Source organism: Chiloscyllium punctatum, chromosome 15 (genome assembly GCF_047496795.1).
Source record: "Chiloscyllium punctatum isolate Juve2018m chromosome 15, sChiPun1.3, whole genome shotgun sequence".
Taxonomy (NCBI): Eukaryota; Metazoa; Chordata; class Chondrichthyes; order Orectolobiformes; family Hemiscylliidae; genus Chiloscyllium; species Chiloscyllium punctatum.
This window is the reverse complement of record NC_092753.1, coordinates 42,830,241-42,855,940: the sequence shown is the minus strand read 5'-3', so window position 1 is coordinate 42,855,940 and position 25,700 is coordinate 42,830,241. Positions and strand designations below refer to the sequence as shown.

The following is a 25,700-nucleotide window of genomic DNA, read 5'->3' as shown; positions in this document are numbered from 1 at the left end:
ATGTGACCTCTGTCTTTGAGTTAAAACCATGAGCAATGCTGAAGAATACAAATGTTTTTAGTCCAGAAAGTTAAGAGAATAGTAGAAATTCTAGGTAGATGACCATCAGATCAGTTGATAGCATTCTTTCAGGGACTGTATTCCATGCTTAGTTAAAACTTTGAGTATTTAAATTTAATAATTTCTTGTGGTGAAGATAGAGTTCCCTTTTAAATTATCTCCAGGGCTGGAATTATTTAATTGAAGTGTGTGAATCTATTTCCCTTAACTGTGTAAGGGTTGGTCTAAAAATGAACAGATGAGAGTTTATTTAGCGGAGATTTCAAAGGCTCCGCAAACATGATCATCAGTAGTGCTCCAAGTCCTACCTGATGATGATGTCTAATTTTTGAAAATGACTGATATTTTGATACTTCCCAGTTATGTATTACCTGATTGTCTTGTCTCCTCCACAGCTGGTAATGAATCTTGCCCACAGCCTCAGACTTCAGAACATCTGGCTGCTATTGAAATCATGAAACTGAAACATATTCTGATTCTGCAGAACAAGATTGACCTTGTAAAGGAAAGTCAAGCAAAGGAACAGCATGAACAGATTCTTGCTTTTGTTCAGGGTAGGTTGTCCCTAAACTAAATTTCATTCAGATTTTGACTTGTAATTTCATGAATCTTCGAATGAAATCGCACATGAAGGACCATTTTGTTCAGTCATCCATCATCATCTCTTCTGTCGAATTTCATTTAGTCACATTTCTTTCCCCTTCTCCAATAACCATATTCTTCCGTTATCTGTCTTATGGGACACTGTTGAATATGGTTTATAAAATCATGAGAGGCATGGATAGGGTAAATAGACAAGGTCTTTTCCCTGGGGTGGGGGTTCCAGAACTAGAGGGCATAGGATCAGGGTAAAAGGGAAAAATTTTAAAAAGGACTTAAGGAGCAACATTTTCACACACAGTGTGGTGTATGGCATGAGCTGCCAGAGGAAATGGTGAAGGCTGGGATAATTACAAAGTTTAAAAGGCACCAGGATCGGTATATGAATAGGAGGGGTTTAGAGGGATATGGGCCAAGTGCTAGCAAATGGGACTAGATTAATTTAGGATATCTGGTTGGCATGGATGAGTTGGATCAAATGTCTGTTTTCGTGCTGTACATCTCTGTGACACTATGTCACCAGCAGTTTGGGACGTGGGTGTCACAGATTGTCCAGCATTCATTTCCTGTCCCCAGTTGTCCTTGAGGGTGGTGATTTGCCACCTTGAACCACTGCAGTCCATCTACTGTAAGTAGATCCACAATGTTGTTGTGGAGGAATTCCAGGATTTTGTCCCATGGACATTGAACGAATGGCATTACATTTCCAAGTCAGGATGGTGAGTGGCTTGGAAGGGAGATTGCACGTGGTGGTGTTCCCATGTTTCTGCTGCTCTTGTCCTTGTACGTGAGAGTTGAGTTTGGCAGACACTGTGTGAGGATCTTTGCTGAATTTAAGCAGTGCATTCTGGAGATAGTACACATTGCTACTACTTATCATTGCTGGTAGAGGGAGTGGATATTTATGGATGTGGTGCCAGTCAAACATATTGCTTTAACTTGATAGTGTCAAGCTTCTTGAATTTTGTTGAAGCTGAACTTATCCAGGCAAGTGGGGAGTATTCCATCACACTCCTGACTTGTGCCATGTAGATTGGAGGCTGGCTTTCGAGAGTGAGGAGGTGAGTTACTGTGCAGTATTCAGTGTCTGACCTACTTTTGTAGCCACTGTCTTGATGTGGCGAGTCCTGTTGAGTTTTTGGTCAATGCTAACATCAAGGATATTGATAGTGGGGGATTTCAATGATCGCCACACCATTAAATTTTAAAGAGCAGTGCTCAGATTGTTGTCTTATTGAAGATGATCATTGCCTGGCATTTTTTTGAGGTGTGAATGTTGCTTGCAACTTGTCAGCCCAAGCCTGGATATTGTCCAGATCTTGTTGATATTGAACATTGCTACTCCTCAAACACTGAGTCAATGTTGCTGAACTCTGCAATGATCACAAACATCCCCACTTCTGACGTTATGAGGGAGCACGGCAAATGAAGCAACTAAAGATATTTGGGCCTAGGACACTACCATTAGGAGCTCCTGCAGAGATGCTCTGGAGCTTAGATGAATGATTTCTAACAACCATAGTCATCGTCCTATGTGCCAGGTTGACCTCCGCCAGTAGAGAATTTTCCCCAGTTCCCATTTGTTCCAGTTTTGCTATGGCACCTTGATGCCACAGTTAGTCAAATGCAGTCTTGATGTCAAAGGCTGTCACACTCTCACCTTCATCTCTGGAATTCAGCTCTTTTGTCCATGTGTGAAGCAAGGCTGTAATGAGGTCAGGTGCTAAGTGGCCTTGGAGGAACCTAGACTCTCTGTCAGTGAACAGTTTGTTGCTACTTGATAGCTGTTGGTGACTCCTTCTATCATTTTACCGATCAAGAGTAGACTGATGAAGTGGTAATTGGTCTGGTTGGAATTGTCTGCTGTTTCTGGACAGGACAGACATGGGCAATATTTTACATTGCTGGCTTGATGCCTGAGCCACCATGCCTCCCTAAAGTGGATCAGCTTGCAATTGAATGCATATCAGCTGTTTCATAGAAGTTTGACTTGTTTTTTATGTGGTGTAATCTCTTTTCAGGTTAAGAAAACCTTGGCCTTGTATTTCCAAGTTTTGCACCATTTACAAGCTTGAGACATTAAGCTGGGTCCAGTTAATTAATATACATCAGAAAAAGCAGTGGTCCTAATAACAACCCCAGAGAAGCATTACTGTCTAGCAGTCTAAAAATCAACTGTTTACTGTTACACTCTTCTTTGACCACATTTACATGTATGCAAGTGAGTCTGTTTTGTGGTGTTTCATTAAATAAATTTTGTGAGTCTATATTTTTAAAAAATCATCCCATAACCACCCTCTATTGCTTCATTCAAGAACTGGATCAAGTTAATAAGACATGATCTGCCCTATTAGAACAAGAAGATAACCAATTAAAATATTTTTGATTGAGGTATTATTGTTGGCCAGTAAACCAGAGGAAAGGCCCTGTTTTCTCTTTAGTAATTGACTAGAGTAGTACTTAGCCATGGTTCAGTGATACAGAACAACACACTGAAAGGGTAACACTCTTGAAAAGTAGAAACTGCAGTGAACTAAGATGTATAGAAATGAAAAAAAGAGTAGCAGATTATGGAAATCACAAACCAAAACAGAAATTCTTGGAAAAATTCAGAAAGTCTGACAGCATCTGTGAAAAGAAATTAGAGTTAACGTTTTGGGTGCTGTTTTGAAGATTTATTGGACCTGAAACATTAATTTTTCTCCACAGATGTTGCCAGATATTTTTTTTTCAGCAATTCGTTTTTGTCCAGAAATGAACCTGTTCTGCAGTCAAGCCCCATTATGATATGTAAGCATCATGATAATTATTAAAAATTAATAATCAGGTTTATTCAAGGTAAACATTCATTTGGAACAATGGCATTTGAAAGGAACAAATTGACACTTAGAATTGTGAGCCAGTATGAGATGTTTGCTTCAGAAGTTGAGGGGATTGTGGGAAGCTCATTATATTTGAGGTTATTTCATTACATTAATATCTTAAATTTCAAAAGTTATGGTTGCACTTTTAAGCAATAATATATTGTTTGGAGTTATAGCCTAATAAATTTGCATATTTGGATGCACAGGTACAGTTGCAGAAGGAGCACCAATTATTCCAATCTCAGCACAGCTAAAATATAACATCGAAGTAGTGTGTGAATATATTGTAAAAAAGATTCCAGTTCCCATTCGAGATTTTATATCTGAACCGAGGCTAATTGGTGAGTGTTTTATTTTCCTTGTTCTTTGAAATCTTGGATTGTTTATGCATTGGACGATGGTCATAATTTTGAACAAGTCTGAAAGGACTGTATTTACTTTCTGTGCACGATAAAATATTCTGTAAATGCAGTATACTTCAAACCATTAGTTATTTTTCATATGGAATTGGGCATAATCATTTTGTTACCAAGCGCTGCATGTCTTTGATCTTTTGTTGGCGTTAAGGTTAACTGATTTTTAAATGGAATGGCAGTAGGAGTTTTTTAGACTTTTATTTGTAAGAACACAGTTCTAGCATGCAGGGTGTCTGCACCTGAAATGTTTGTTCTTGTTTTGGAATTGGACGCAATGCTGCATGCTTCAGGCCTTTTTTGTTTCTTGTCGCTGATATTATTAGTAAAATTTACTGTTTAGCCAGGTTAATTTAGTTTGAACAACAAGCACATTCTAATGTTGGTTCTAGTACGTCAAAGCGACCAATTTTAGTTCTTTAATCATTCCTTGAAGTATTGTTGAATGGTTTTCCCCCATTGAGTTGGCCTTCAGTTATGTGGGGTTGAGGCTCTGACTTGTTGAATGTTCTAGAATTGTGTGCAGTTTCCTGAGATGTATATTGCTGGTAATTTTAGTTGAACATAACTGTATGTGCCATAACTTACCAGAGAGTTCTTCTCGCTAACAGCCAAGCTATTTCAATGATAAGCATCCCAGTTAACTATCTGTAACACATTACAATTTAGGAGATTCCAGGTTGTGCCACTCTTGTGACATGGGTTACTTTTCCACCATCTTTGCCACAATTTACATTCTTACTCTCTCAGCCTTTAGTTGTCTTCACAGTATACCCCCAGATGTTCAGCTTGAAGCTTTGTTTTGTCACTACTCTTTTTAATTTTAAATCTAGCCACTTTAGCTATTTTCCTGAACACTTCTCTCTTTACTGTTCACTGCTTTTACTTCTGTGACTTTTCATTAAAGTACTACTTGAATCTAAGCTATTTTATTTATATATAAGCTAGAATTCTGGGTATTTCTTTTTCTCTTGATCTTGAAGGGCGTTGAAGTGAATTACATACTTTAAAATTTGTTTTTACATTTCTCTCCATCATTGCAGTAATTCGATCTTTTGATGTCAACAAACCTGGCTGTGAAGTAGATGATCTAAAAGGTGGTGTGGCTGGTGGCAGCATTCTGAAGGGAGTATTAAAGGTATGGCCAAGAACAAAAATTGGAATGGAGTGCAGTTAGGAACCTCTGAATTGGGTCGACTATGGTTGAAAAGTTTAAATTTGATTGATTGGTGTCTAATGTGGAAGGTGTTTTTGTTGCTGTAGCTTGATATAAAATTTATAACTAAAATCTGTTTTCTTTCAGTTATTTTCACCTTCCATATGCGCTAACTTGCATAGGTTTCAAATATCTTCAAAACCCCTAAATTCCTGCTGGTGGCAGTAATGAGCTTTTAGTCACTGCTAGTATCTGTCTGAAGGAACTTCTACTGATGAAGGGCTTATGCCCGAAACTCCACTTGTCCTGTTCCTGAGATGCTGACTGACCTGCTGTGCTTTTCCAGTACCACACTCTAGACACTCATCTCCAGCATCTGCAGTCCTCACTTTCTACTACTTGCTTCTATTGCAGCCTTTTCACCTGATCGCTGTGTAACAGTAAAGTTTGTGTTTCAAATTGTGGTCTATACTAAATGTTACAGTTGAGTACAGACCTTTAAAACACTCTTAAGCCCCTTAGTTTTGTACAGGGGAACGTCGATTATCCAAATGTGATGGGCAAGCACTGTTTTGTTTGGTTAATCAATTTAAATGCATTTTCTTTGCGGCTCGGAGTTTTTAAAATCTGCTCCTCGTTCAGGAGACTGCAGCATCTCACAACACGCAACGCCCTCCCCTGACGACTACTCCTAACACCATCCAACCCCGCCTCCTGCCCTGCGCAACACCCCTCCCTGCTCCAACCCTGTCCAACACCTCCCCCAACTCCCTGCCCTCAATCCCTTGAAGCACCCCGCCCCAACACTGCCCACCCCGTCCAACACCGCCCTCCCAACCCCAACACTGTCCAACACTGCCCTGTGCCCAACAACCCCCCCCCCCGCCCCCAACCCTGTGCAGCGCCCCCAACCCTGTGCAGCACCCCCAACACCACCCCGTGCCCACCACCGTACACACCCGCCCCCCTCTCCAGGGCAGCTGAACTGGACACCAATAACAGCACTGCTGCTGCTGCCTTTGTGGGGTAAGTCTCCAAATAGCGCGCGCGTGCGCACACACAGCCACATACACAACGTTTTACTGCAACTTTTTGACAGGTTCCACCTTTAAGGACAATGTTGGTCAGATTATCTGAGGAAGGGGCGGTGGGGTTTAGGGTACACCTTTGTAAAGAGCTTTGGGGAAAGTGTGGGGAGAGACAGAGGGCGGGCAGTTAGTCAGTCATTTGGAGACAGTGCCTGTTTAATCTTTGTTGGAAACACGTCTTTGTAATGTTTCTATTGAGACCTCGAGATCTTCGGATAATCCGATTTTCAGATAATTGGTATTCGGATAATTGAGGTTCCTCTGTATTAGCTTATTCAAGAAGTGTGTTTATTCTTTAAAATCAGCAATTAATATGCCTTGATTGGTTTTAATGATGCACCCTTCTTCATCAAATTTTGTTCCTTTGATTAAAATACATAAACAAAAGTTAGGAAAAGACAAGTTAGTTTGTCAAGCCAACTCCTCACTCATGATAATCTGAAGTATCATCATTACACAGTACTGAACCCAACATCAGCAATGTAATCTGTTTTCTGGCATGAAAAAACAATGGATAATAAAAATGGCGGGAAATTCATTTCTTACCCACTCTTTGGCCGTCAGAACCAATCTTGCTGATTAATTGGACCATGTTTTATTTTGAAAGCCACTTTAATTCTGGTTGATGGAGCCTGTTCCCCAGTCATAAAGTGGTCCACCTCTATCTTGAAGGCATGCAGATAATTAACGTTAGCCGATAACACAATGTGTCTCAGAAAAGATTTGTCAAACCTCTTTCTTCTTACTCTTCCGTAGTTCAAGCTTGGATCATGGTTTCCCCCTCAATCTGTTAAACTAGAGTAATTTATCAGTAGGCATTTTATTTTCTACCTGAAACCTTGCATTTATGTTCTAACTTGTTAGAAATGAGTGATTTCAGCTCTTGTCTATGGTAATCATCCTATTTCTCAAGTGACTGAGTATTAGTTGTATTCTATATATTATGATTTTTTTTTCAGAAAGTTCATCATAAGTGTTTGGTCTCAGCCCACTGGCAGCTGTGTGGGTCTAGATTTCCCATTTTGGTGTGCTGACTTTCACCTCATTGATTGTCTTCCTAAAGTATTTTTCATGTTTTCCATTTTAAGTACTTTTCAAGTCATAGTTTTTGTCTTATTGGTTATTTGTGATGAGTATTCCTCAATGTTCTGATAACATTGTGATAAAATGTTTTCCTTTTTTCTTTGACTATTGTGAGTCTTTACTCCCTTCATACCAGTATCCTAACAGTGGAAAACAATCTTTGTTATTTGCCACTGGAATCTTTTCAGTTTTCAGCATCTTATAGATTTTGGCCTTTAACACCAATTTTCCATTTTTATTGGGGGGGGGGCGGGAAGCACTTGAACATTTCATAATTATAATCTCCCACTTCTAATATCATTCTGGAGAATCTTTACATTTCTTCGTATTTGAAGTATGCCTGTGCTTTCCCTCAAATCTTAATATTCGCTGTTGCATTCTTCGTCAGTTTGGCATAGGAACACGTAGTATCAGTTGTTGAGATGTTGTACAGTTTGATTCCATTTTGGCTGATTTCTACTTTAACTCCATTTTCCCATCTTTGCTGCATAGCAGTGGACATCCTAACCTAATTCAAACTCCATGTTGAAAGCTTCAGTTGTCTTTGAAGTCATATCTTTTTAGACAAATTTGATCAAACTAATTTCACTCCGAATGCCCCAACCTTAATTTTCACAAAATGCCTGTTTGCACTCTAGTCTCTCTGGGGAACAAAGTAGTTTCTCTGTTTCTACCTTTTCAAATCCTTACTGCATTTTAAATTTCATGTTCACCTGTATTCTAGGACATATATTCAACTTGGCCTTGTAATTTAGTCCTCTGAGACCCAGAACTAACCTAGTGAATCTGCACTGTGCACTTATCTGTGGCAGCCAGTAAACCAACTGAAAGATGTAATACAAAGGTGAACCTGCAAATATTCTCCAACTGGAATGAAGTTTCCTCTTCTTTGTAATTCCTTCCTTTTCGATCCAACTCATCCGTGCCAACCAGATATCCTCAATTCCTCTCGTCCCATTTGCCAGCACTTGGCCCATATCCCTCTAAACTCTTCCTACTCATACACCCATCCAGATGCCTTTTAAATGTTGTAATTATCCCAGCCTCCACCACTTCCTGAAGGAGTTCATTCCATACACACACTGCCCTCTGTGTGAAAATTGTTGCCCCTTAAGTCACGTCTAAATCTTTCCCCTCTCACCCTAAACCTATACCCTCTAGTTCTGGACTCTCCCACCCAGGGAAAATACCTTGTCTACTTGGCCTGTCCATGTCCATCATGATTTTATCAACCTTTATAAGGTCACCCTCCAACACTCCAAAAGAAACAGCCCAAGCCTATTCAGCCTCTCCCTGTAGCTCAAACCCTCCAACCCTAGCAACATGCTTGCAAATCTTTTCTGAACTTTTTCAAGTTTCACAACATCCTTCCTTTGGGAGGGAGACCAGAATTGCGCACACTATTCCAAAAGTGGCCTAACCAATGTATTGCACAGCTGCAACATGACCTCCCAACTCCTATATTCAATGCACTGACCAATAAAGGAAAGCATACCAAACACCACCTTCACTATCCTATCTACCTGTAACTCCACTTTGGTGGAACTATGAACCTGCACTCCAAGGTCTCTTTGTTCAGCAACACTCCACAGGACCTTACCATTAAGTATATAAGGCCTGTTCTGATTTGCTTTTCCAAAATGCAGCACCTCTCATTTATCTAAATTAAGTTCCCATCTGCTGAAATCCAATATGTCATTATTCTTTTACTTTCATAATTGTGCATTAGGTTTCAGTGGTTTGTATAAAATAGATACACGTTCTTTTGTGCCATGCACAGATTTGTAGTGGATGTGGAATGATTTGAGGTATTCAAAAAGGTATTGCATTTTTTTTGAATAGAAACAGCATGCAGGGATTGGGGAAAAAAGATAGGAGATTGTGATTAAGCCAGAATACTCCGAGCTGGTATAGATACCTTGGGCCTCTTCCTGCAACACAACAGTTGTGTAATTCTATCAACACTCAAATCACATTATCCTTAGTGACTGGGAGCTCCCCAGAATTGGCACAACCGCTGCTTGTGTTGTCTTATTTGGTAGAAGGGGTGAGGATGATAATTTAGTAGTACTGTCACCAGACTAGTAATCCATACACCCAGTTAATGTTTTTGGGAGTTGACTTCAAGTCCCACTGCGGCAAATGGTAGACTTTGAATTCAGTAAAAATCTAGAATTTGAATTCTAATGACTATGAAACTGTTATCAGTTCTCATAAAAACCCATCTCATTCATTAGGGAAAGAGACTGCCATCCTTACTTCTGGTCTACATATAACTCCAACCCACAGCAATATGATTGATTGGTACCTTCCCTCTGAAATGGTCTAGCAAGTCAGTTATATCAATCATTTTACTAAGTCTAAAGAATGAAAAGAAACTACGCAACTACCTGGCATCAACCAAGACACCATAACTGACTATGGTGAACACAGCCCTGTTGACACCATGCAAAGTCTAATTTGATAACATCTGGAAATAGTGAAAACTTTTAACTCCTTTCCTAATGGTTTTTTATGTGTACCTACACGAAATAGGCACCACCATCTTCTCAAGGATAGGGATAGGCAATAAATGGTGGCTTAGACAGTGATGACCACATAGTAATGAGTGATTTGTTTTTTAATAATTTTTGTTTTGTGTTACAGGTAGGGCAGGAACTTGAAGTTCGACCTGGTATTGTGTCAAAAGATCATGAGGGGAAGCTGATGTGCAAGCCCATCTTTTCAAAGATTGTGTCACTCTTTGCGGAGCACAATGACCTTCAGTTTGCAGTACCAGGTGGCCTTATTGGTAAGGAGCAGACCTTACTTTTAAGCTGTCCAGTTTTGAAGTTTTACCTGATAAAGCATATTACCTAATTGTTGGTATGGTCCACAAAGTCACTTAACATACCGTGCAGGAAATACTTTTTTGTATGTTAGTATGTTGAGAAAGCTATTTCATGGGAAAAGAAATGCAAATGATCCACCTTTATGCTTATTCATAAGAAATGACATATTTATTATTGATAATAAGTTGTTTTAATTAGCAAATCCTTTTTATATGATTAGAAATATTTTTTGTAGATGATTGTACTCCAGAAATTCAGCCAAGTAAAATAGCATTTAAAAAATCAGAAGCCTACTTATTTTCAAAGCACATAACAAGCAATGCTGCTGGTTAAACATTTCTAAAGTTTGATAGCTTAGAATCTGTACAAGTACTAAATTATTGTTCAGTTTAAACGAGAACATTCCATTGTGCATGTTCAGTTCCTTCCTTCTGTTTCAAGCTGGACTTTCAAAGTTAAGCTTGTCCTCAAGGTTGGAATTGATCAGTTCCACTCAATGAATATCTGTTTAAAAATATTTCATAGCCTAGTCAATTGACAAAAAAGTCATTTTAACCACTGAGTCATTAGATTTTCGTTTTGTGTGTGATAATGATCAGTGCCAAGTATTGTAAAAATCAACCATATTGTCGAGGACAAAATTTGATCCCTAACTGTCTGTCACCAGTATGTTTTGTGATGAAAATATTATGTTTTATTACCTTCAGTGTCGGACCCAGTTAAATACGTCCAGCAGTAAGATTAGAATATATTCAGTATTGTGAAATGTAGATTTTTCTCCCCATGCAATAGTGTATTTTGGTATATACCCAGTGCATTATGAGACTCATAGCCAGCAGATTGCAAAGAGTTGATAGTTGTCCAATTGTTGGAAAGAGCAAAACTACTATTATTTTTCGTGACTGAGCTTGCTTCTTTTAGGTGTTGGAACTAAAATTGATCCAACTTTGTGCCGTGCTGATCGTATGGTGGGACAGGTGCTTGGTGCTGTTGGAGCTCTTCCAGAAATCTTCACAGAGCTGGAAATCTCCTATTTTCTTCTCAGGCGATTGTTGGGTGTGCGTACAGAAGGAGACAAGAAAGCAGCAAAGGTGAATTCAAAATTGTGCATTACCTCATTTTTGAAAATAATACGTAAAAATAAGTTTTGAAGAATTGGGTGGCATATTAATCTGCTGAAACTTGGCATTTGAAGTTCAGAAAATTAAGTGTGATTGTTTTTTTTAAAGAAGTGTCTAGGCCATAAGTTTACTGAAACAATGGATAAATCGAGAAGTTTTTAGTTTGTTACAAAAATGTTAAAATGAGCAATTCTTACTTTATTCTTGGATTTTGTATTTAAAGTATGCATTGTTTATTATGTTGCACCATTTATTTAAATAGTGAAATTGTATTTAGTAATTGGTAGCCAAAAAAACTTACCAATGATCCTTAAAGAGCACCTTCCAAATCCATGATCACTACCACCTACAAGTTCCCCTCCAAGCCACTCACCATCCTGAAGTGGAAACATATCGCTGTTGCTGGGTCAAAATCCCAGAATTCCCTCCTTCAGGGCATTTTGGGTTAACTTGCATCATGTGAAGTGCAGAGGTTCAAGAAGGCAGGTCACCACCACTTTTTCAAGTACAGCTGGGAAGAGGCAGTAAATTCAGGCCCGTCAGCAAAGCCCATGTCCCATTTGTGGGGTTTTTTATAAAATGTTTTATAAGAAGTGAATTTTAGCATCTGATTTTGTTTCTTTAGGTACAAAAGTTATCCAAAAATGAGGTGTTGATGGTAAATATAGGATCCCTTTCTACTGGAGGAAGGGTCAGTGCTGTGAAGGCTGATTTGGGGAAGATAGTACTCACAAATCCAGTGTGCACAGAAGTTGGTGAAAAGATTGCCCTTAGCCGAAGAGTAGAGAAACACTGGCGGTGAGTAGCAAAATTGGCATAAGTATCAAGTTTTCAGGGGAAGTTTCTGCAAGTTCATATCTTTGCACACTTTGAAAACATATTTATAAACTTAAATTTAGAAAGTTGTTTCAATAGGGTTATTCAAAATGATACCCCGAGAAACATGTTTTTAAGAACACATTGAGAATAATGATGGAAACAGTATTGTTGATTTACATTGGGAAAAGAAAATCAACATTGTTTTCAAAAATGGAATGTTACTTCTAAGCATTAAAGATAATTGAAAACAAAAGTTAAAGTTGCTTTGATCTTAATCAACCTTTAACCGTAGTTTTGTTGTTTATACCCAACATAAAAATTGAACACATTGAAAACATTCAAAATTATGAATCTGTTCCAAGTAAATCAGAGTTGACAAAATGCGAGCTATGCCCATTGTTCACATCAGGAAATATGCTGCTTAAGACTGTGCCTTTTCAACAGTAAAGGAAAACCAAATGCCAAATTACCCACACTGTTCACAATGATCAGAGCTCATTGCTGAATTTAGCTAACACCTATATATAATGGGCTTATTTTCTCTTTTCAGAATAGCTGTAATGCAGCAAGATCTAGAAGGGATTGATTTTGAGGTGTTACCGATTGCACAATTATGAAACACACGTAGAAATTGGAATTAACTTTCAGTTAGAAGTGGTTGACTTTACTAATTTTGTATTGGACCATAAGATGCAGGAGCAAAATTAGGTCATTTAGCCCATCGAAACTGCTCCACCATTTAATCATGGCTGATCTGTTTCTTAACTCCATTTTTCTTCTCCTCCTCCTCCTCATCCATTCCCTCCCCATGACCTTTGATCCCCTTTGCTAATCAAGAACCTATCTATCTCACTTAAATACATTTAGCGACTTGGCTATCACAGCCTTTTGAGGCAATGATTTCCACAGATTCACCACCCTCTGAAAAATTATTCCTTATCTCTATTCTAAACGATCGTTCCATAACTTTGAGGCTGTCTCTCTGGGCCCTAGTCTCTCCTACTAGTGGAAGCATTTTATCCACGTCCATTCTATCCAGGCCTCTTTGTTATGAGAAGACACCCCCGCCCATCCTTCTAAACTTCATCCAGTGCAGACCCATGTTTATGTTTGAGCTCTTCAACCTTGGCATCATTATTGAAAACCTCCTGTGGACCCTCTCCAATGCCAGCATATCCTTTCTTCTATATGGGCCCCAAAACTGCTCTCACCATTCCGAATGCATTGGAACCAGAACCTTATTAAGCCTCATCAGTACATCTTTATTCTTGGCCACTTGAAATAAATGCTAACATTGCATTTACCTTCCTAACTACCAGCTTGAACATGCAAGTTAACCTTAAGAAAATCAAGGACCAGGACTCTTAAGTCCCTGTGTATTTCAGATTTCTAAAGCTTTTCCTCATTTTGAAAGCATTGTGCAGGAGTTATTGCAAATTATTCACACTTCCTTCTTCCGTATGGTTCAATGAACAACGTACCATCTAATGTGATACAGAAGTTTACACACCAGGAAATATCCTGGATTAATTCCCTCACTCTGGATTAACAAATTAATCCTAGGGTACCAGTAGGGTCAACGCACTTCAGCTTGTTTTATAATGATCCCTTCTAGAAAATGAATTAGAATTGATTATAATATCATTCAGTTGTATAAACTTAACTTTGTTTCATTCACTCATTAGCTTTTTTCCTTTCTCACAGTTTAATTGGCTGGGGTCAGATAAGAAGAGGTGTAACGATAAAGCCAACAGTCGATGATGATTAACCTAGAGAGAATTATATCATTGAAGAGGACAAGTGGACTGCCTGTCGCAGTATATAACGTTTTCCAAATACAGTTAAATACTACTTAAACATGGTTGAAAAGAACTTATGGTATCAAGCCAGTTGACTTGGAAAAGTGATTTTTTAAAAAAAAATGCAAATATCTCCTGGTGATAAAAAAAATCTAATTTATATTTGATTAGAAATTGTTTTCTCTGCAAGAATAAAGTTTCATTTCAATCAGGTCTGTCAACATTGGCAGTCAGTGAACGTAAAACATTAAAAGTGTTTTGACATTTAAAATTAAATGTGTATTTTACCTTCCTTGACATTTCTATTTTCCCTCCTAAATCTACATCTTTCAACTGTTTCATTCAAATACAATAATTTTGTCTGCACCACAAGGGATTGTCCTTGCAGGGCATTTGATAAATTGTGTTGAGAAGGGTGATTGAGGCAAATTTATTTAAGCTAGATCAAGGCCATCAGACCATTGAGTTTCATGCTTATTGATTATCAAACTTTGTTGTTCTCATTAGAATGTTTTGAGAGTTTATTACATGAACTCAAATGGCCTTCAGTTTGGAAACTGGTTCTAACTTTTAACAATCAAGTAGAGAATAACTTGCTGATATGTTGCAGTTTACAACTCATTCCGTACAGAATATTAGGATATAAATCATCTTTGACAGCTGTCAGTACGGATCCTGTATGAAATGAACGTGCAGACTCAGGGCATGAGCTCTCAGAACAAAACTAGCACAATTTGTTTACATCTGCAAATTCTCTCAAAGGCAGTTTGGATGAGAAGTGGAAAATGTCTCACTGGTATTTATCAGTAGAGGAAAGTCTGGAGTGGAATGGAAGTATGTTGTATTATTCAATTATTTCATCAAATGACTGATCTCTATTGATGCTGGTTACTGAAAGTAATGTTTTAATTTTTTGTGCAGTTTGGTGTTTTTTGTATTTAAAAATCAAAACCTTGAACTGATCACATTAATCTTGTGCAATATATTGAAATGTTCCACTCCTATGAACAACACTGCAAAGTAACAAAAAAATTGGTGGATATGATTATCAAATGGAAGTTTGCTCAATCCTTTTGTTCACAAGTGACATTGCTTCTTGCGAAGTTATTTGCAATTTTTATTGTATAACAGGGATTCAGTTTGTTTCAGCCACTAAGTAATTCAGCCATATAGACCAATCTTTGCTGAATTCATTCAGGGCACCTCTTGAACATATTACCCTGCAGATACCAACTTGGAAGGAAATGAAAGCAAAACATTTATTGCTAAGAGATTATGTCCACTTGCAAATAATATCTAGGCAGTTATTTTAAAAATGGCCATTTGAATGACAAGCTAATGCTGACGTGTGGATATAAAACTGTATGCAACAAAAGAGACAAGAAGAAAATTAACAAAGAAACAAAATCTTCGATCGCAGTAGTTATGCTGATTAAAGGAACAATTACTGAATCAAAGAAAAACATGGCAAAACATAAATTTTATGCCTTGAGTGCTACAGATAGAGAACCGCAGAATTCCTGTAGGGTGGAAGCAGGTTATTCAGCCCATCGAATCCACACTGACTCTCTGAAGAGTATCCCACTCAGACCCAACCCCATCCCTGTATCCCTGCATTTCACGTGGCAAACCCACCTAGCCTGCACATCTCTCCACACTATGAATTATATAGCATGACCAATCCATCTAACCTGCATATCTTTGGAATGTGGGATGAAATTGACATAGACATGGGGAGAACATGTAAGCCCCACACACAGTTGCCAGAAGGTGGAATTGAACCTGGGTCCCTGGTGGTGCTAGCTGCTGAGCCACTATACTGTCCTATATAGTCACTTGAAAATTGTATGGAAGTATCTACATGTAAAACACGTCTTTTGTATCAATTAGTTGTCATTTTTAGAACATTTTTCTGATATTTATGTCTGAAATTCTCATCACAACTAGCTGACAGCTAAAATATTTCTTGATCTCTGTTCTGGTTATACTTACTACTTGAAATTGCACTAACGGTGTTAGATAATTGAAAATTTCTAAGTTAACTTTAAGTGCTTTTATAATTTTCAAATCTATGATGTCTTTATTAACAATCTTTATTCAACTTTTGTTTTATTATTCTACAGATACACTAATTATTCCAATATTTAAGGTAAAAAAAAGATAAATGCTTAACAATCATTATTTTTCAACCTTTTTCAATGACCTGCAGCTTCAGCAGACATGGCACCTTTCATATAAATTTAAAAGGGAATTTGGCCTGCCTTGCTGGTTTATTAACCTTTTTTTTACTCCATGCTTGTTTTTTTTTAAATCCGTAGAAAATAGGCAATTCCTACTGTGCTCAAATGACTAAAAATAAACCATCAATTCTACTGGTTGTGGTTATACCAAATCAAAGCACTAGAAATACTCAGCACTGCTGGCAGCATTTGTGGAGAGAGAATGGTTTTCCTGTTTCAAATCTATGATCTTCCATCAGTTAGGGGAGGAAAAAATGAAAGTCATAAATTTTAAAATATCAACTCCAGTTGTTTCTTTACAGAATGTGCCAGATCTGACTATTTCTGGAGGGTTTTTATTGTCAACATTGCTGTTTTTGTATTCCTTTGCAAGTTTTTTTTAATTCGGGCAACCATTGCCTGTTTAATCCTATGGGCTTCAGTTTTGCTAACAAGTCTCAAGTCACTTTTTAAAATTTTGATTCTCATATGGAACTATCATTCCTTGGGCCACTGTACGTTCTTCAGCTGCCATTTGTGATTGTTGAGATTTCTTCAGTACTTTGTCTTCAAGTAGTAACACTGCAGTATTGGTTCAGTTTCAATTCCAAATCTGCAGTTTGGTATAGCTCTATCAATTCAAGATTCTTTTGTTCCATTCCTGTTAAATAAGATGGATTAAACCTGTTAGATTCACTGTATATATGTCCATCCCCTTTAATGTTTTGAAAAATTGTATCTGAACTGAATTGCTAAGACACTTCCCTTCAAATCTATGGGCCTGAGATCTAGTCATGAAACAATCCAGTATTAGTACAATATAAGCATGTTATTTTATTTATATCATTTTTTTGGTTCCAATCTTTCTCCTTTATTACTTTGGTATCCTTCAGTTTGTTCTTAAAACTAGTACATCCTTAATTTGCAGATGGTTTTTGTTCCTCAAATTTCCTTGTAGATTCCAATAACACCATCACCACATCCATAACCTTTGAGATATCATGGGTATCTGCTAGAACTGCTGCTTTTGAAATTTGACTCTTGCCGAAATAAATTTCTGGTTTTGCAAGGTGACAATCCGGTTCTCCGTGGGTTGCCACCTTGTGGTGGAGAAGCTTGTGTGGTCCTGAGATCTTGTGTGTGATGCTGACTGGAGCTATGCTTCTGGTAGAGTCACCCATGGTGGTAAGGTCAAGGATGAAGACTCTGACCAAGAACAATCCGATCACGATCTCAACAATGGAACAGGCAGACAAAGTTACTTTGAACTCAATGGCTAAGAAAGTTACAACAAATCCGTCAACTCCAATCGTTGTGGTCTCAATGCCATTGGAATCAGTTGGTTGATTTGCAAAGTATTATGTGCTTCTTGGAGTGCAACATCAAGTATATGTCAAATACACGCACAGGCATCTTCGCTCTGTGGTCTACTTAAAGTCTTTTGCGTTCGGGGGAGGGGGACGGGCGCAGGCAACTGGAAGCTCCTAGTTAAGAACTGGCAGGAAAGCAGTGAATACTTGCTTCAGTCAGTCAACTATTGGACAGAAGCAGGAAAGTTGTTCGGTAGCAGTATTCACATCTGAGCAGCCCTATTTAGGATCCACTCTGCTCAGCCTGAACTGGGAGGGGACTAGAAAAGGTGCTGTATAAATAGACTACTTCACCCCATCCTGTTCGGAAAGCTGCGTCTAGAGGGATCACCATTATGCGGTTGAAAAACATCAAGAAGTGAGACTATGAAATTTGGAACCTGGAATATATGAGCGCTGATGGAAACTCAAACCAGCCAGAGAGAAGAACTGCCTTTACTTGGGAACTCCAACAATTCAACTTTGACATTGTTCTGAATGAGACCTGCAGAGCTGGAGAAGGGCAACTTTAAGGAAAAGCAAGGTCAATACTTTACTTTTTCTGGAAAGGACTTGATCCTGAACAATTGAGGATCCATGGAGTAGGTTTTGCCGTCTAAAACAGCCTACTTCAGAAGCTGAAAAAGCAACCACTGGGAATCAATGATTGTTTCATGACTGCGAATCCAGCTCATCGAGAACCAACATGCCACCACCTATGCTCCAATTCTGGACACTGAATATGAAATAAAGGAGAACTTCTATGCCCAACTTTATAACATCCTTTCCTCTGTTCCCAACAATGATAAGAGCATTCTCTTGGGTGACTTCAGTGCCAGAGTTGGGAAAGATCATAGGCTCTGGACTGGAATAATACACCATCGGCTATCAAATGGAAACCATCAGGGCTGCAGTCCAGAAGAGCACTGGAAGTCTGAAAAACCAATGATGGAGGAAGGAAGCTCAGGAAATCCAACAACGAGCAAATGCCAATGACACTTGAGGCTTCTTCCACAGCCCCCCTCAAAAGCAAAGATGGTTCAACCATCCTGAAGAACTATGCTGATATCAATTCTAGATCGAGGGAGCACTTTGAAGATTTTCTAAATCAAACTGTCCCATTTGACTGGAATGTGATTAACAACATTCCAAAACAGCCCGTTAACAACTCCCTAAGCAAAGTACCAACACTTGAAGAAGTGAAGGAAGCCATCAAAACCTTGAAAAAACATCAAGGCTGCTGGAGTTGATGGAATACCAGCCAAGGTCTACAAAATTGGAGGTAACCTGCTTCATTACCAACAGCATCAACTTCTCATCAAGATCTGGATAAATGAAGACGTACAAATAGACTTTAGAGACTCAGCAATCATTACCATCTACAAAAGGAAAGGCTATCGATCTGAATGCAGAAACTATTGCGGAATTTCCCTGTTAGTAACAGCGGGAAAGATTCTCCCTGCGTAACGAACAACTGAATCAAGCCTTTAGCCGAGAAGATCCTTCCAGAGGCACAAGCTGGTTTTAGACCATCACATGGAACAATCGACATGATCTTCACTACACGACAACTACAGGAAAAATGTGAACAACTTGGATATGGCATTCATTGATCTCATCAAAGCCTTTGACTCTGTATCAAGGGAACGCCTATGGGATATCCTATTCACCTATGGATGCCCTGAAAAGTACATTCAAATCCTGAGATGGCTCCATGATGGCATGCTTGCCAGTTATGGTCAGCAACAGTAACAGTGAGCCTTTTCAAGTCCGATCAAAAGCGAAATAGGGACATGTGATTGCCCCAACTTTGTTCACCATCTTTACTGTGACAATTATCCACATCATCAAGGATGACCTACCCCTAGGAATCGAAATTGCCTGCTGAACAGATGGCAGACTTTTCAATCTTGCCCGTCTTGAGTCCAAAACAAGACATCTATGAGTTCCCTCATCAAGTTCCAATCCGCAGATAATAACAGCATTGCAGCTTACTCAGAAAACCATCTGCAACAGATTCTGACTGCCTTCAACCATGCATACATGAAACTTGGAATTACCATCAATTCCAAGAAGACTCTGATCATCTATCAACCATCACCAACAGACAAATCTGATGGAACTATCAATTCAACTTGGTGAAATCTGGAAAATGTGAACCACTTTTCGTATCTTGGAAGTCACCTTCTCTTCCAATGTCAACCTTAATCGTGAGATCCAACATTGTCTTAAATGCGCTAGAACAGCTTTTGGACGTCTCCAAACAAGAGACTTTCATGATTGTGATATCTGGATAGACACCAAAATGTTAGTATATAAAGCAGTGTTGATCCCAATGCTCCTGTATGCATTGGAAATTTGGACAGCATACTGACTACATCTGAAGGTACTGGAAAAGTTCCATCAACAATGCCTTCAAACATCTTGAATATCAGCTGGGAAGATAGGAGAACCAACATCAATCATTGAAGCCTACGTCATCAAGAACCAACTAAAATTGAGCCGTCATGTTGTTCAGATGAAAGATAAACATCTGCCGAAACAAATCTTCTACTTCGACCTTAAAGAAGGCAAACATTAAAGAGGCCGACAACAGAAGAGATTCAAGTATGTTTGTAAAGCTAACATGAAGAAATGTAACATTAACATCAACAGTTGACAAACCATTGCCAAGGGCAGGAAACTCTGGTAAGCTATCATCTGAGAAGGAACAGCAACTTTCGAAGCCAGCAGATGTGCAGGACTAGAAGAAAAAAACAAAGCAAGGCAACAACAACCAAAGCCCAATCTGCCATCTGGAACTACTTGTCCAGAATGCAGAAGACCTTTCAAAGCCAAGATTGGACTCCTAAGCCAACTGAAGACCATAAGTAGATCAACAGAACGAAGACCATCATCTTCGACCTCTAGGGATAGTCACTGTTATGAAGATGTAGATGTATACTGTACCTTAGAGAGGGGAAGCTTGCAAGGACTGAAAGCACAGAGTGTGCTGAACAATTTAAAAATGTCACATTTGGTTGACACAAATAGCTGGCGCGGTGTTGCCATGGTCCATAAACAAATTCAAATTCAGCCAATCAGTTTAAATTTGAATTTTACTGTTTGGGGTGATATCAAACCAATGAAATTCTGATGTTTTGCGGTATAAAACTGGACATTTTGAACAGTTAGGGGAGAACTGCAAAGAGCACCAACACGTACATACTGCCAGCTGAATAGCTCTCTGAAAGGTACCTGTTCATAAGAAAGGTTGTGCAGCAAAAGAGCTAAGAAAAGATGACCCAGGAAAATACAGCAGAAAATCTACAAAGGAGAATGAACAAAGCTGGCTGGTTTCGAAATCTGACTTTTTTTGTAAATCTTAATCTGGTTTATTTTTTATTGAACTAGTACTGTAGAGTGGGAGGTCTAAAAAAAAATAGGTTTAAGAGAAAGAAGTTGTAAATAGTTGTTTTAGTGTTCTCTTTTGGACTTAAAGAATAACAACATTGTTAATTTTTACTTTTAAATAGTGAGATCTGGGATAGTTCTTTGCCACTCAAAATTTAACAGATTATGATGCAAGGTGTGGCTGGTTTAAATTAGCAGAGGGGTTTACCCCATATCGTAACATGACAATTTCTGAATTCTTCCATAATCATAGCTTCCCTTATTCTGAATTTATTTTCTAACTTTAATGATCCCATAACATTTCTTTTTTTCTCTTACGAATTCTACAAATATTTGATTTATGTTTAGAACCACAGAAATAATACAGCACAGAATGGGGCTATTCAGCCCATCTCATTCATGTTGATTCAAAGTCACCCAACTGACCTTTCTGATCCCATCTTTCTGCACATGGACCATAGCCCTGCAGCTTAAAGCACTTAAGTATCTGGATCTGCATCTTAAGAGTTCAGAATCTCTGCCTCCATCACAAACTCAGACACTGAATTTCAGATGTCTACCACCCTCTGCATAAAACGTTTTTTCTCATGTTCCCTCTAATTCATCTGTCACTTATCTTGAATCTGTGACCCTGGTTCTTGAACAGTCTAAGGAAAACAGGTTCCTCACATCTATTCTAACTCTACCCCTCCCAATTTTTCATACTTCAATCATACCTAATCTCTGTTTTCTCCGTTCCAAGGAAAACAACCCCAATTTCTCCAATCCTCATAGCTACAATTCTGCAGCACAGGGGACATTCTAGTAAATCTCTGCATTCTATTCAGAGTAATTACATCCTTCCTGTAATGTGGTGACCAGAACTGCATACAATACTCCAGTTGTGGCCTCACCAATGTCTTATAGTTTCATTATTATGCCCCTACTTCTATGTTCTACTGCAACCTTTATGGATCTGTGCACTTGCATGCCAATATTTCTCACTTCCTCTACCCCTCTCAGTATATTCCTGTTTATTGTGTATTTCCTCTTCATGTTTGATGTCCTTAAATGATTACCTTATGCTTAGCAGAATAAGTAAATCAAACTGTCCCATTTGACAGGAATGTCAAATGAAATCCATCTGCCAATTTCCTCCCACCTCCTATCTATATAACTTTGGAGCTTATAGCTATCGTCTACACTATCCACGACATGGTCAATTTTTGTGTCATCTGAGAGTTTCCCCAAGTTGCTGCCCAGATTCATGTCCAAATTCCTAATGTATGAAACAGAACAGCAGGGGTCCCAACATGAAGTCCTGTGTACCACCACTTGAAACAGCTTTCTGTTTGCAAGGGCAACTATCAACTATTACCCTTTGTTTCCTGTTACTGAGCCAAATTTGGATACAATTCAAAACATGACCCTATGTCCCAAAAGCTTTTGCTTTTTTGACCAATCAGCCATGTGGGACCTTATCAATGGCTTACTAAAATTGATGGAGATAATATCTACTTGTCCTTGTTTCCATGTATTTTAAAATATTAATAAGCATCAGTGTGTTGCCTTTTTAAAACCATTTTCATATTCAGTAGATTGTTCTTCCAACAAACGTGTATACATAGTCATAGCCACACTAATGTCTTTTAGCAACATTGTAAGCCCAGTTATTAATTCAAATCAGGCAAAATACTTTCTGGCTTCCCTTCTTTCAGCTATTCACTGGCTGAGTCATGTTGTCTAATCCCCCTATCTCTTAGGAGTTCAAGCTTCTTTAATTTCATTAACAATTCCTTTTCTTCCCTTTCCGCTATTCTGTTTTTTCTTTATCCCTTTTCCAATTCAAGCTGCCTTATTACAAATCTGTTTCCTCTGTCCTCCATTTCCATTCCTCTTCTCTCAATCTCTTCTATTTCAAGTATTTTTATTGTTTCTCTCTTTCCTCTACGTTAAGTTTCTTTACTTCTAACAGTCTCTTAGCTAATTCTGGCTGTGCTATCTTAATTTCAGATCTCCCTTGTAATTCTAAATGCTGGATTTTAGACATCTCCTTACAAGATCTCGCTTCTACCTCTAACTTCAATTGAACTGTTAACTCTTATTATAGCCTTCAACCAAGATTTCTAATGTAATGTTATGTATATTTTACTCCCAGAAAACTCTTAATAACATTGAAAATCCAGTCCATATGTGAACTTCACCATACTACTCCTGTATTATGTTCAGAACCTTCGTGTAGCTGTTTCTTTTTTTTAAAAAAAAAGAAAAATCTCCCTTAAATTGAATTGCTTCAAATCTTGGTCACTTGTTATGGGAACAGCTGATGGTACAATTGAGGTCCCAGAATAAAGTCTGGTTTAATAGATTATTTTCTTTAAAAATAGTTAAGCTGGCGGTCAGTCACTGAAACAGTATTGCAAGGTTATGGAGTTTCTTTAAAGGTAGAAAAGAAGTTTTTCACACAAAAGATGGGGGGGGGAAAGTATTGTCCAGATAAAGAAGGCAATTTAGGGAATGAAACCTTAAAACACCTAGCATAGCAAAGCAAAACTTTCAACATATATCCAATGCCATCATTTTACGAGGATTTGATTCCAGAAAAAAATACTGCCTTAGCAAGTTTGTGAGTTTAGTTAAATGCTTCTTCATTTCTGTCCTGTGAACTATGAAGTCGTCTTACACAAATATTCACGTGACCAAAAAGTTAGACTATCTCTGCTTCAAATAACATACAGACTTCTAACCAAACATTTCTGATCTAGAAGTTGCACTTTTGCTGAGGTAACATATTCTGATAACTCTTTTGGAAAAATTCCTTTCTGGTGGAGAAAATACACTTATTTTAGTCACAGTTAGGTCTCTGTTGAATTGTTCTTTTAAAAAAACATTCTTTGGATTTTATCGCCTGCAATCAATCTTTGATTATTCTGAATCAAAAACAGCGTGATGGTCTTCTATATTTACTCTGCCTGTCATAAACTATCGGAGCACAAAAGAGTTTATATTAACACTCCAGGGATTGGTAGTTGTTTGTTCTCTGGTCAGTTCACTTTCAGAAGGACTATCAGACCTAGCTTTTATTTAAAACACTTTCACAGAAGTAACTACTACCATTATTTTTAAGTTCAAACCTTACATGTTTATCATAATATATCATTGCATGATCTAACACGTTAATCTTCTCAGATCTTAATATTGGTTACACATTAAATGTCTACCTGTTGTCTAAATAACTATTAAAAGCACAAAATACTGTTGAAGTACAACAGATCTGGCAGCATCTCTGGAGAGAGAAAAAAATGTTCCAAGTTCAAAGACTTTTAAGGAAGAAGCATAACTTCCTTATTTTTATGTTCAAGTCCTCTCATAACAAAGGGTAACATCTCATAGTCTTTTGATTACATGCTGCATTTAGAAATATACAGCACGGAAACAGACTCTATGGTCCCATTTGCCAGCACTTGGCCCACATCCCCCTCAACCCGTCCTATTCATATACGCATTCAGATGCCTTTTAAATGCTGTAATTGTACCAGCCTCCACCACTTCCTCTGGCAGCTCATTCCACACATACGCCACCCTCTATGCAAAAAAGTTGCCCCTTAGGTCCCTTTTATATCTTTCCCCTCTCACCCTAAACCTCTGCCCTCTAGTTCTGGACTTCCCCACCTGTATCTTAGCTTTTTTCTGATTCGTAAACTGGAGCACCTAGATCCCTCTGCGCCTCTGAATTTGGCAATTGTTCTCCACATAATACTTTATTTTTATTCTGCCTACCAAAATAAATAACTTCACAATTCCCACACTCCACCTGCCAGATTTTTGCCAACACATTCAACCAATCTATTCATCTGTAAACTCCTTATATGTTCTTCACAGCATACTGTGCATCTTTCCATCATGTGTGAATTTTACTACTGTACCTTTGCTCCCTCCATCTAAGTTATTGATATCCTGCCAATCAGAAAATGAGCCATTTAAACATACTAGCAGCTGACAAATCTTCTACCTAGAAATTGCTGAAAGGCTCAGTAGGTCTGGTCGCATCAGTGGATAGAAATCAAGAGTTAACTTTTTGGGTTGAGTGACCTTTCCTCACCAGCCACTTCTTTAAAGACCGAGGATTAAATCCACCAAAACCTAGCACTTGTCACGCCTCTACCTCCAACAATTTGTCCAATGCCGCTTTCCTGCTAATTGAATGTTTCTTGATTTAATATCTCCCTTCCATTTCCTGATTCACAACTATTTGAGATATTACTTGTTTCCCCTACAGTGAAAACTGATGCAAATTACCTATTTATCTGTTATCTCCCTATTTTCATTAATTGTCCAGACTGACTTTCTATTAGACGAATGCTCAGTTTGTAACAATTTTCTTCATTAAATAGCTCTTGTCTGTTTTTAGATTTCTTGCTAGCATTTTCTAGTACTCTTAATTTTTTCTCTCCTTGTTGAAATTGTTTTGTCATTCTTTTCTGATCTGCCATCTACCTTTGCACAAAGATACAAGAAACAGAGAAAAGGGAGATAAAAACAGCGCAGATGTTGTGCACTTTGGGTAAGATGGGTTCAGCCACAACTGAAGATTCAAGTGGAGTGATAAACTGCGCCAAAAGGTGATTCATTACAATGGCACAGCAGAAGCAAATGCTTGTGTCTCAGGAAAGGCTAGGGACAGATACAACTATATTACTCACAACGAATAGGTTGAGCCACAGAAAATTCCATCCGAATGTTGTCTGAGAGCCTTAAAAAAAACTGATTTTATACAAAGCATCGAACATTAGCTTCTCAGACTAGACTCAAATAACATTGATTATCCCTTCCCGGCATTTTCCCTTTGTGTGCTTATTTCCTGCAACAGTGACAACTCTTCAGAAGTGATTAATTGGCTGTAAAACTTGGTAGGACATCCTGTGG

General features: G+C 38.3%; 1 protein-coding gene across 1 annotated transcript in view; it reads left to right on the top strand.

Moving 5' to 3' along the window:
• eif2s3 (eukaryotic translation initiation factor 2, subunit 3 gamma) overlaps positions 1–16,085 on the top strand; it is a 34,481-nt gene extending 18,396 nt beyond the window's left edge. Inside the window, exons 6-12 of the mRNA XM_072585039.1 lie at positions 456–614; positions 3,731–3,865; positions 4,981–5,075; positions 9,911–10,055; positions 11,017–11,186; positions 11,842–12,014; positions 13,740–16,085. Coding sequence (XP_072441140.1) covers positions 456–614; positions 3,731–3,865; positions 4,981–5,075; positions 9,911–10,055; positions 11,017–11,186; positions 11,842–12,014; positions 13,740–13,803 — 941 coding nt within the window. The 3' untranslated portion in view covers positions 13,804–16,085. The remainder of the gene's footprint in view (positions 1–455; positions 615–3,730; positions 3,866–4,980; positions 5,076–9,910; positions 10,056–11,016; positions 11,187–11,841; positions 12,015–13,739) is intronic.
• Positions 16,086–25,700: the final 9,615 nt, after the last annotated feature.